The sequence below is a fragment of the Oncorhynchus kisutch genome, linkage group LG1, assembly GCF_002021735.2.
Source record: "Oncorhynchus kisutch isolate 150728-3 linkage group LG1, Okis_V2, whole genome shotgun sequence".
Lineage (NCBI taxonomy): Eukaryota > Metazoa > Chordata > Actinopteri > Salmoniformes > Salmonidae > Oncorhynchus > Oncorhynchus kisutch.
The window spans coordinates 36,689,988-36,702,927 of NC_034174.2; the positions used below are offsets into that span (position 1 = coordinate 36,689,988).

The 12,940-nt window shown below is 41.1% G+C and overlaps 1 protein-coding gene across 3 annotated transcripts in view; it reads left to right on the forward strand.

The window, feature by feature from the left end:
* Nucleotides 1-12,940, forward strand: part of LOC109895278 (sodium channel protein type 8 subunit alpha) — a 117,033-nt gene that overhangs the window by 72,953 nt on the left and 31,140 nt on the right. For all 3 annotated transcript variants that reach the window (XM_031822881.1, XM_031822875.1, XM_031822877.1), the window contains 6 exons: nt 4,804-4,977; nt 5,187-5,543; nt 5,789-5,950; nt 6,130-6,423; nt 12,252-12,369; nt 12,616-12,770. In XM_031822881.1, coding sequence (XP_031678741.1) covers nt 4,804-4,977; nt 5,187-5,543; nt 5,789-5,950; nt 6,130-6,423; nt 12,252-12,369; nt 12,616-12,770 — 1,260 coding nt within the window. The remainder of the gene's footprint in view (nt 1-4,803; nt 4,978-5,186; nt 5,544-5,788; nt 5,951-6,129; nt 6,424-12,251; nt 12,370-12,615; nt 12,771-12,940) is intronic.

Genomic DNA, 12,940 nt, shown 5'->3' on the forward strand with positions numbered 1-12,940 from the left:
TTAAATGTTTTCCTCACATCGGCTGCAGTGAAGGAGAGTCCGCATGTTTTGGTTGCGGGCCAGTGGCACTGTATTGTCATCAAAGCGGGCAAAAAAGTTATTTAGTCTGCCTGGGAGCAAGACATCCTGGTCCGTGACAGGGCTGGTTTTCTTTTTGTAATCCGTGATTGACTGTAGACCCTGCCACATACCTCTTGTGTCTGAGCTGTTGAATTGAGATTCTACTTTGTCTCTATGCTTTGCCTTGCCCCATTTAATAAAAAGTATTTCATATAGGCCAACATTTTTCTTTCTTTTACAATTTGAACACATTTAGCATAGACTATGTAATTGTTGTGGTAGTCTTAGGCAAACCATCTTCATTATCACAGTAGCACCTCTAAGTGCCATTCAGACCTTCTAGGAGAAATGTATCTGGCATTGAACTTGGTGGCAGTAGTTGTATGTTTTAAGCTAAGGATCCCATCATCTCCTGCTTTCATATATTTCACCTAGATTACAAGGGTTGGATTTGCACTAAACAATTTAATGTCAGCACAAGGCATGTACAAAATCCAGTATAATGATTAACCTCATATACATTGTCTACAGGTATCGTTTTTAAATTGAGAACATAAAGCTGAACAATATGTAAACAATGTCAAGGGCTGCATTGCAAATGCCCATAAGGCTAATGCCATCATACTGTAAGCCAGTGGACCTCAACGCTGGTCCCCGAGTACCCCCAACAGTACAGTTTATTATAGCCCCGGACAAACACACCTGATTCAACTTATCAACTAATCAGCAGACCCTCAGAGTTGAATCAGGTGTGTTTGTCCGGGGTGATAACAAAAATGTGCGCTGTTGGGGGTACTCAAGGACTGGAGTTGGGAACCACTGCTGTAGGCCTATGGCTGCATTGATGTTGCATACCATTATCAGCTGCAAAATGGATTCACATGGCTGATGTCCTGAAAAAATTGTGACAATCAAATAAACCCAATTGGAGAGCTTATGACTGAACAGAAAGGTAATGTTAATTACCTTTAGAGACAGATTCCCTTCCCACAGATCAGGATTGTGATCTGTGTTTAATCGACATCGACAGTAGTTCATCTTGAATAATAGTTAAATTCACAATTAAAACACATTTAAACACTTACTGTAACTTCAAAGAATCAACACTATTTCATATAATTTCAGAGTACAAGTAAGCTAACTCATTTGTAAGGTTAGACGTTTTAGTAACAAGTAGACCATTATTACCAAACCCATAATTTCAGGTGAAGAAAAAAAAGTCAATACCATAGGTGGCCAACCTCGCTCCACTGATCCCTGATATACGGGGAGAGCAGACTTCTGGTCTAGCCCAGCACTAGCACACTTGATTATTAACCAATTAGGTTTGATACATTGAATCAGGTGTGTTAGTGCTGGGCTGGAACAGAAGCGTGTACACCCAGCATGGTTGGCCTGCTCGAGTTGTAATAGATTTATAGATTGTGTGTGACTTTTATGCTGTATTTTTGTTCACAAAATTTGCTAACATCAGTACACATATTCATTTTATTTGATTTTACCAGGCAAGGCAGTTAAGAACAAATTCTTATTTTCAATGACAGCCTAGGATCAGTGGGTTAACTGCCTGTTCAGGGGCAGAACGACAGATTTGTTCCTTGTCAGCTCTGGGATTTGAACTTGTAACCTTCTGGTCACTAGTCCAACACTCTAACCACTAGGCTACCCTGCCTGCACACTAAGTTTCTATAGTAGGCTAGCTAGCTAATAATAATAATAATAAATTGTTTTTGATTATTTTCTAAATATATTTACTTACTTGAATAGGTTCTCCCACTGCCTCCATTTTCTGTGTCCTTAGAAAAACTAAATAACGGGCCATCTTCCAGAAGTTTCCGGTGGTACTAAAAGCAGCCATCCATGTAGACGTTTGGAGAACTTTCAACAGACTGACTTCAGTCTTCAAGCATGGAGCCTGGTGCGGTTGCTAAGTGATTTGTGACACAACTGCAAACCCTCTATTGGAATCCAGCCAGAGTGAGAATAGCCAACAATTAGAACTTCTAATCATCTGCATTTTATTTGTATTTTTTATTTATTTAATTTCACCTTTATTTAACCAGGTAGGCTAGTTGAGAACAAGATCTCATTTACAACTGTGACCTGGCCAAGAAAAAGAAAAGTAGTGTGACAGACAAAAACACATGGAATAAACAATAACACAATAAACAAGTCAATGACACAGTAGAAAAAAGAAAATTATATACAGTGTGTGCAAAAGGCATGAGGAGGCAGGCAATAAATAGGCCATACTAGCAAAGAATGACAATTTAGCAGATTAACACCGGAATGATAAATGAGCAGTTGATGATATGCAAGTAGAGATACTGGTGTGCAAAAGAGCAGAAAAGTTAATAAAAGCAGTATGGGGATGAGGTAGATTGGGTGGGCTATTTACAGATGGACAGCTGCAGTGATCGGTCAGCTGCTCAGGTAGCAGATGTTTAAAGTTAGTGAGGGAAATATAAGTCTCCAGCTTCAGCGATTTTTGCAATTTGTTCCAGTCACTGGCAGCAGAGAACTCGAAGGAAAGGTGGCCAAATGAGGTGTTGACTTTGGGGATGATCAGTAAGATATACCTGCTGGAATGTGTGCTATGGGTGGGTGTTATTATCGTGACCAGTGAGCTGAGATAAGGCGGAGCTTTACCTAGCATAGGCTTATAGATGACCTGGAGCCAGTGGGTCTGGCGACGAATATATAGCGAGGGCCAGCTGACTAGAGCATACAGGTCGCAGTGGTGGGTTGTATAAGATGATTTGCTGAGTAGAGTATTGGAAGCTATTTTGTAGATGACATCGCCAAAGTCGAGGATCGGTAGGATAGTCAGGTTTACTAGGGTAAGTTTGGCGGCGTGAGTGAAGGAGGCTTTGTTGCAAAATAGAAATAGAAAGCCGATTCTAGATTTGATTTTGGATTGGAGATGTTTAATATGACTCTGGAAGGAGAGTTTACAGTCTAGCCAGACACCTAGGTATTTATAGTTGTCCACATATTCTAGGACAGAACCGACCAGGGTGGTGATGCTAGTCGGGCGGGCGGGTGCGGGCAGCGAATGGTTGAAAAGCATGTATTTGGTTTTACTTGCGTTTTAGAGCAGTCGAAAGCCACAGAAGCTGTGTTGTATGGCATTGAAGCTCGTTTGGAGGTTAGTTAGCACAGTGTCCAAGGAAGGGCCAGAAGTATACAGAATGGTGTCGTCTGCATAGAGGTGGATCATTGATATATACAGAGAACAGAGTCGGCCTGAGAATTTAACCCTGTGGTACCCCCATAGAGACTGCCAGAGGTCCGGACAACAGATTTGACACACTGAACTCTGTCTGCAAAGTAGTTGGTGAACCAGGCGAGGAAGTCGTTAGAGAAACCAAGGCTATTGAGTCTGTCGATAAGAATACGGTGATTGACAGAGTCGAAAGCTTTGGCTGCACAGTACTGTCTTTTATCGATGGCGGTTATGATATCGTTTAGTACCTTGAGCGTGACTGAGGTGCACCCGTGACCGGCTCGGAAACTGGATTGCACAGCGGAGAAGGTACGGTGGGATTCGAAATGGTTAGTAATGTTTATTAACTTGGCTTTCGAAGACTTTAGAGAGGCAGGGCAGGATAGATATAGGTCTATAGCAGTTTGGGTCTAGAGTGTCACCCCCTTTGAACAGGTGGATGACCACGGCAGCTTTCCAATCTTTAGGTATCTCTGGACAATACAAAAGAAAGGTTGAACAGGCTGGTAATAGGGGTTGCAACAATGGCAGCGGATAGTTTTAGAAAGAGAGGGTCCGGATTGTCTAGCCCAGCTGATTTTTACTGGTCCAGGTTTTGCATTGAGAATGACTGACAGGGTTGGGAAATATGAATTTTTGAGACTACCTAAATCATATAAACTGGAACAGCCATCTCAATAATGGGTGCATTAAATCCAACTACTGACAGATTAGATCAGTTTAGAAACATGTATGTAGCATAAGATTAATCAACCAATCAATGTACATTAAAAAAACACAGGTATTGAAACAAACAATTCTGAATATCAACCTGCAATAAAGCAGGCTGGGAAAGATGGTAATGATGGGCGTGGTTTTGAGCAAACATACATTTGGAATTTTACTCAACAAGCTTGTTCAAATTAGCTCACATAGAGCAGAGTATGTTGAGTAAACACAACACGTTATCTCAAATTCTTGTCCATTTGAAGTCCACTATACTCACATATTTAGCTGATTAAGCCATTGGTTAAATTGGCTTTTTTACAGTGTTACCTTCCAAAGGCAATCATGAATTTGTCATTTTTGCTCACATCGATCAGAGTTTGTTGAGTAGCTTACATTCTTGTCCTTTTGAAGTCCACTCAACTCACATAATAATAATTATTTAGGAATTGGTTAAGTTGGCTTTTTTACTGTGCATGTAATTAGAGTAAAATACTGTAAAATCAAAAAAACACATCTCCCTCAATGAATTTAATGAATTAATGAATTCATTACAATTACAGTAACATTTACTTGTTTATGGTATAATACTGTGGGTATTGTTTCATTGGTTACTATACTTACTTGCCACTAGCTGCCGGTATGTTACTGTCAAATTCACAGCAACCCCTTTACAGTCTAAATTGCACCCTTGAATTGAAATTAAACAAATCTCCTGAATTTAAGTGGGGTTGACCTCAACCATGTGTCCTACAGTGGTAGCTTGACCCTAGGATCTGACTGTTAACCTCTTTCTCTCTTTGCACTTACAGGTTTTCACTGGTATCTTTGCTGGTGAGATGTTTGCCAAGCTGGCTGCCATGGATCCATACTACTACTTCCAGGAAGGCTGGAATTGTTTTGACAGCTTCATCGTGACCCTCAGTTTAGTCGAGCTGGTATTGGCTGACATTGAGGGTCTGTCTGTGCTCAGGTCATTCCGATTGGTGAGTAAGAAAAGTGGTGTGAACTGGAATGATGGAGCATAATGATAACCATCTATGACCTTGATGTCCAGACAGTTTACTGAAGGTGGAGTGAAGGGTTCATTCTGCAGCAGAGTTAGCTTGACCTGACTAATGCCCAAATTCTCAAACAGTATGATTAACCACCTCAAATCTGTCTCTCCTACCCCCCCTCTCTGTATCTTGTCTAGCTGAGAGTGTTTAAGCTGGCCAAGTCGTGGCCCACACTCAACATGCTCATCAAAATCATTCACTCTTCTGTGGGAGCCCTGGGAAACTTGACCTTGGTGCTGGCCCTTATCGTCTTCATCTTCGCCGTGGTTGGCATGCAACTGTTTGGAAAGAACTACAAGGACTGTGTTTGTAAGATCGCAATAAGCTGTAAGCTGCCCCGTTGGCACATGAATGACTTCTTTCACTCATTTCTCATGGTGTTTCGGGTTCTGTGCGGGGAGTGGATCGAGTCCATGTGGGACTGCATGGAGGTGGCCGGCCAGAACATGTGCATGATCGTCTTCTTGATGGTCATGGTCATAGGCAACTTGGTGGTAAGAAAAACAACCATTGAAATATCCATAATCGAGTAGCAGTTTTTTGCATACCCTACCTGTGAAGATCAGGTCTCTCTTCACTTAGTGAATTGGAAGCAAGTAGCATTTCTGCATCCACATCCACATGTAACTATGGTTTGTGCATTATAATTTTGGTCTGGTCAAGCCTGATATCAGTTAGTTTGCGGTTAGTGACGACACATCTGCTAAGACCTGCTCTATGTGCACCGCCCTCTCCCCAGGTGTTGAACCTGTTCCTTGCCTTGTTGCTGAGCTCGTTCAGCGCAGACAACCTGGCACCCTCAGACGATGACGGAGAACAGAACAACCTGCAAATAGCCGTCGGTCGAATAAAGACGGGGATTGCCTGGGCCAAGGTCTTTGTAGCCGAGGTTATGAAGAAGGTATGCTGTCCTCTATGTTCTGTTATATATGACATCACTCTGATGTCATTGTTGTGTTGTTTCTGTGTTGTTTTAACAACACCAAGACAAACGCTTTCACAATGTACTTGAACGTCAGTATTTGTTTCTTGACTGATTTTAAATCTGATTCTGATTGCAAATCTGATTCTGATGACAAGGAGGAGGAAGAAGCAGAGGATGAGCAGAAGCATCTTGATGAGTTTGACGAGAAGCTTAACTGCATCGCGAACCAGAAGGGCATAGACATCAACCGCGAGCTGGACTACATCAATGGCACTACCAGTGGTATTGGCAGCAGCGTGGGCAAGTACATGATCGACGAGGACCACATGTCCTTCATCCACAATCCTAACCTGACCGTGTGTGTTCCCATTGCGGTCGGGGAGTCAGATTTCGATAACCTCAACACAGAGGACTTCAGCAGCGAGTCGGATGTGGAGAACAGCAAAGACGTGAGTATGGAGGGATTGGTGTGATATATTCCTTCTATGCTATTTAAATATAGAAATGGTTGGGGCGTGGGGTTATATAAGAGGGGAGGTTGATGGTTGTGGAAGGTGGTTAATCGGAAAATGGGAAGGGGGGTTTTGGGTGCTTGATTAGGTGAAAGGTTTGACAGAGTTCTGTTGGAGGTTTAGGATAAGTTGTTGATTGACTTGTTGAGACCTTATCAAATATAGTGGTTATGTAATTTTCTATGAATTGGAGTGCGTTAGCATCCACTCCTCTAAGATCGCTCATACTTCTGACTTCTTATATGTTTTTTTTGTAGGTTTTCACACATTCTATTTGCATTAGCTAGCTTTGTGTAGCTGAATATGTCTTCCCTACTTAGCCGCAAAAGTGTGACACATTCATATTTCTCAAAAACAACTTTATTTCAAAGGAGTGCTATACTGCACATGTGCAGTTTGGCACAGCTCGTTAACTTGAGATGATCACGTGTTTCTACATAGCTAGCTTGGTGACCATTACACTGCTAGCTATCGTGATCAAGGGTTTGTATTGGAATGGCCGTTAGAAATGTCTCTTTCTGAACAGAATTTCTTTGATTTAGCTAAATCTCATCTAACTAAACATGCTAGTTAGCTAACTAGCACAACTAACACAATGTATTTTGCAAACCTAGATAGCTAGGTACTGAAACAAATGCAAAGGATCTCTAACTCAAATCAGAAATCACAACAGGATTAGCTTAAACTAATCAAAAGATACAGTTATTTTAGTAATCGCATCGTCTTTCACAAGTTGAACCGTGGCTAATGTGTTTGCCTTTATCCGTCACTGGCTCTCCTGATGAGTAGAAGGAGGTAATGTATACACTTTTGTTAGCAAATGCAAGCTACAATACGACAAATGATGAGACTGTGACCATAGAAATATAACTCCTAGAAGTGGAATAGCCCCTCAGACCATGGTAATTTGACAGCCCCTTATGGGTACACTCAATATGGCTGACATTGTATGCTTAATTGCCACGTTAACATGGAATGTTCATTAAAATGATGCTGTGGCTTTATAATGTCAATTGTGTTGACTGTTAATGAAGCACAAATTGAATGCTGTACTTCCAGCTTTATTATCTGATCATGGGTACTCTAAAAATGGCCGCCAGTCTACCCATCAATGACCCATTGACTTGGATGTCCGTTCTAGGAATTATATTTCTATGACTGACTTGGAAGGTAATGTATAGCTACATTTATGTTAGCTAATACAAGCTACAATACGGTAATGATGAGAAAGAATGACTTTGTGACTAAATAGGATTTAGCAACGTGTGTCAACAAAGTGCTTACTTTCACTTGCGCATCTTCTAATGGTTAACTAGAAATAGGAAATATTGATTCCTTATAGCAAAACATTATGCCTCAAGCTTATTATTGCGTTTGCACCCACTACTAACCAGGGGTTGGAACCATTATGGTTTCGTTCTGAACAGAACCATTATTTTTTCCTACCGTTCCACTGTTCCGAACAACAAAATAAAGTTTTGAACCGGTTCGAACCAAAACAAAGTACCGGTTTGTATTCTTCCTTTCTATTCTTTTAAAAAACTCTGAAACCCTCATTTATTTACATTTAGCTCGACATTAAATTACTTAATCAATTAGTGCGGATAAAGCAGCTTGCTATGGAGCAGGTAAGCAATTTAATCTCTACAGGAAAGTCTTTAAGAGCAAATTGTATTTTGCCGTAAAAGCATGGTAAAATCATAATGAAAGACAAACACACACACACACATTGTGGTGCCAGTCACAGTGTATGGAGCGAGATGCAACTGACATTTTGCAGATGAGGAGAGCACGAGAGAGGAAAGAGGAAGCTTGCCTTGAAGTGCTGGGCACATAGCCCAGCTGGGCACATAGCAGCACCACCTGAAAAAATTGTATTAATAAAAACAAAATCTATATAAATATATATATATATTATTTTTTTTTGTAAGTATTTTTTCACAAAAGTAGTGCGCTGGGCCTTTACTAGTCCTGAATTAGCGTGGGGAAATGTTTTTTTTCCGCACCATGCTTATAATGTTGGCAGTAGGCTACAGTAACCTATGCTTCAGAGGGGAGGGGCAGATAGCCTACACACAAGTATACCCACTGGCAAAGATTTCCAGCCGGTAGGCAGACACTGGAATAAGTTTCTGAGTGGTCAGAATGTAATAGAAAGTTAGAAAGTTATTAACCGCTTCCCATGCTTTTAAAATAACGGTTATGTCCCGGAACAGTATAGATCACTTTAGTTTCAGGTTAGGGTTCTGTTCCTCAAATCATTTCCTTCTTTTCCAGTTTTCGGTTCTGTTCCCTGAACTGGTTCCAACCCTTGCTACTAACCACTATTGTTATCCAGCATATTCATTTTAATTAGTGTGCTTGCTTCAGCAAGATCACTACTGTTAAATAGCTGATGCAATCGCTCAAATTTTCTTCAGGAAATTGACCTTTTCTAGTTATAGATGTAGCATGATGCTTTGCAGAGTAGCAAAATACAGTGTCTTCAGAAAGTGTTTATGCCCCTTGACTTATTCCACATTTTGTTGTGTTACTGACTGAATTCCAAATGTTTTAAATGTTTTAATTTGATTTCTTACCCATCTACACTCAATACCCCATACTGACAAAGTAAAAACATGTTCATAGAAAATGTTGCATATTTATTGAAAATGAAATACAGAAATATCTAATTTCTTCACACCCCTGAGTCAATACATGTTAGAATCATCTTTGGCAGCGATTACAGCTGTGAGTCGTTCTGGGTAAGTCTCTAACAGCTTTGCACACCTGGAATGTACAATATCTGCACTTATTTCTTTTCAAGTTCTGTCAAGTTGACTGCCATTTTCAAGTCTTGCCCTAGATTTTAAGCCCGATTTTAAGTCCAAACTATAAGTAGGCCACTCAGGAACATTCAATGTAATCTTGGTAAGAAACTCTAGTGTATATTTGGCCTTGTCAGACAGTCAGGGATCTGTCTGGCTGTTTGTGATACTGAAGAAAGAGAGCAAGAGAGAGGGGGAGAGAGAGTGTGTATGAGAGTAAGAGAGAGAAGCACAGTCTTTCTGCTGACTATTCAGGATTCTAAAGTGAAGCGTCATTCATCTGTAAATTGGATTAGCTCTGTGCGTGTGCGCGTATATTTGGCCTTGTGGTTTAGGTTATTGTCCTCCTGAAAGGTGAATTTGTCTCCCAGTGTCTGTTTGGAAAGCAGACTGAACCAGATTTTCCTCTGGGATTTTGCCTGTGCTTAGCTCTATTCCATTTATTTTTATCTTTAAAAGAAATCTTCCAGGTCCTTGCTGATGACAAGCATACCCATAACATGATGCAGCCACCATCATGCTTGAAAATATGAAGAGTGGTACTCAGTAACGTGTTGTGTTGGATTTGCCTCAAACATAACACTTTGTATTCAGGACATAAAGTACATTTCTTTGCCACATTTTTGCAGTTTTACTTTAGTACCTTATTGCAAACAGGATGCATATTTTAGAATATTTGTATTCTGTACCTGCTTTCTTCTTTTTGCGCTGTTATTTAGGTTAGTATTGTGGAGTAGCTATAATGTTGTTGATTCATCCTCAGTTTTCTCCTGTCACAGCCATTAAACTCTGTAACTGTTTTAAAGTCACCATTGGCTTCATGGTGAAATCCCTGAGCGGTGTCCTTCCTCTCTAGTAACTGAGTTAGGAAGGACACCTGTATCTTTGTAGTAACTGGGTGTATTGACACACCATGCTCAAAGGATGTTCAACTTCTCCTTTTAAAAATGTTTACCAATCTATCGATAGGTGGCCTTCTTTGCTAGGAAAACCTGCCTGATCTTTGTGGTTGAATCGGTGTTTGAAATGTACTGCTCGACTAAGGGGCCTTAGTCGAGCAATTAGATAATTGTATGTGTTGGGTACAGAGATGGTAGAAATTACTCTGACTTGTTAAGCAAATTCTTGCTCCTGAACATATTTAGGCTTGCCAAAACAAAGGGGTTGAATACTTATTGACTCAAGACATTTCAGCTTTTCAGCTTTTTAAACTTGTAAACATAAAAAAAGTATAATTCCACTTTGACATTATGGGGTATGATCTCAATTGTAGCGTTTTTAAATTCAGGCTGTAACACAACACAATGTGGAAAAAGGCAAGGGGTGTGAATACGTTCTGAACATGCTGAGGCTCTTGAGATTGCAGTCTTAATGTAGTAGATGATGTAATGGCTTAAAGTGCATTTGTGTGTGTGTGTGTGTGTGTGTGTGTGTGTGTGTGTGTGTGTGTGTGTATGCCATGTTTTTTAATCCACTCATCAACACTGGACTGAGCAGTGAATATAGAGCGGTGAACACAGAGGGGCGAACACAGGAGACCTTCAGATGACCTGACGTTTCAGAACATTTGTTTAGACATGGCAGTACCACTGGCTCTGCAGACTGACAGACAGACAGACAGACGGACACCGCTTTGTGTATGTCAACGTGTGGGAAAGGTCCTCCTCACTCGTACAGTATGTGGATATGTTGGGGAGCTCTGATGCTTGGGTCACCTTGACCTGGTTTGCAGAGGGAAGTCATGCAGCAGCTCTAATACCTGTACCAGATTCCAGTCTTCTCCGCTACCTGTCTCCACCAACCACAAGGCTGGCTATCCTGCACCTAAGCCTGTCACAGCCCAGCCCTGCAGCGATTGGATGGACACAGAGCCCCTGTCAGACAGTCAGGGATCTGTCTGGCTGTTTGTGATACTGGAGAAAGAGAGCAAGAGAGCAAGAGAGAGGGGGAGAGAGAGAGTGTGTATGAGAGTAAGAGAGAGAAGCACAGTCTTTCTGCTGACTATTCAGGATTCTAAAGTGAAGCGTCATTCATCTGTAAATTGGATTAGCTCTGTGCGTTTGCGCGTGCGTGCGTGCATTTGTCCTGGTTCACCTTGACTTATTGTTCAGCTTTGAGATGATTTATTAGGTTGGCTAGACAAGGCATATGTCTGTTTAAACATCTCTATCTGAACATGCTGTTTGAGATCAGCCTCAATACATTTACATTTTATGCCTTTCATAGAACTATGTGTTGAATCATCTGTTTCACTGTAATCATATCAAATAATACTTTGTTAATGGTCGTCGTTTGTGGCTCGGCTGTTGTATTTAAGAATAAGCATTTCTTCTGAGAGTCTGTGAGTATCTTTACCGTGAGACATGAATTAAAAAGCCCCGGCCTATGATCCTTCCTCCACCTCACTTTTATTAACATGTTTACCTTATCAATTACCTTCTTGTGTTTTTTACTCCATCCTGGGCATTGAGTAAAATGTTTAACCACTGGATCTAATGCTCTAGTCTATTTACATAAAGATACCTAACACCAATCATGCATCACTGTCAATTCTGCGTATGCATATTTATCATTGACCAGCCCTAATAATGTAATCACTCAGCAGCCAAGGTTAATGACAAACTGGTCAATGTTGCTATTAATAATACTCACTTCAAGGCAAATAGACAAGGTCACCCACACATCCATGATCAGAATGTAAGAGAATGTGTTAAAAATGCAGACAACATGTAACAACTAACCTCCAGCTGAGACACACAGCTTTTCCTGGTTAGGTTACGTTGCCCTTAAATCATGATGCCTTTGAGTTATCCACAGAAAGGGTGAGTAGGTGACTAGTGGATGCTTTTGTAGGCAGTGGGTACCACTGTGCAGTATCTTTGTACATACTAACTCATAACACCACAGAATGTTCTGTGATGTTAGGAGTCTGACCCTCTCTCCTGTTGTCTGTCTCAGCTGGATGACACTAGCTCTTCGGAGGGCAGCACCATAGACATCAAGCCTGACGTGGAGGAAGTGGTGGTGGTGGAGGTTGTGGAGGAGTTCCTGGACCCAGATGCCTGCTGGACAGATGGTAACTAAGAAGCCACAGAGAGACACAGGCCTCAGTCTGGCCACAATAGCACTTAGCATTTATACTAACTGATTTCATTGTGGGCCATGGCAAGTGTGGGTTGGTGAGTGTCTGTACTCATCTTCAGTTTGTATGGCATAATGAGGCCATTTTATGGACGTGTGCGTGTGTAGTCAATAGTGTGTACATGTCCTAAATGTATTTGACTGTGTCAGTAACAGTGAGTGTGTGTGCCCTCTTATCCAGAATGTGTTGCCAAGTACACGTTTTTGTACTTGCCCATCGACCATGGCTGGGGGAAGCATTGGTGGTTCCTGAGAAAGACAAGCTACCTGATTGTGGAGCATAACTGGTTTGAGACCGTCATCATCTTCATGATCCTTCTCAGTAGCGGGGCGTTGGTAAGAATGCACACACACACATTTGTTTTACTATCCTTGTGGGGACTTAACAATTGATTCCCATTCAAAATCGTATTTTTCCTAACCCTAAATATAACCCTAATCCTTAACCTAAACCTAACCCTAACTCCTAAACCTAACCCTAATTCTAACCCTAAACCTAACCCCTA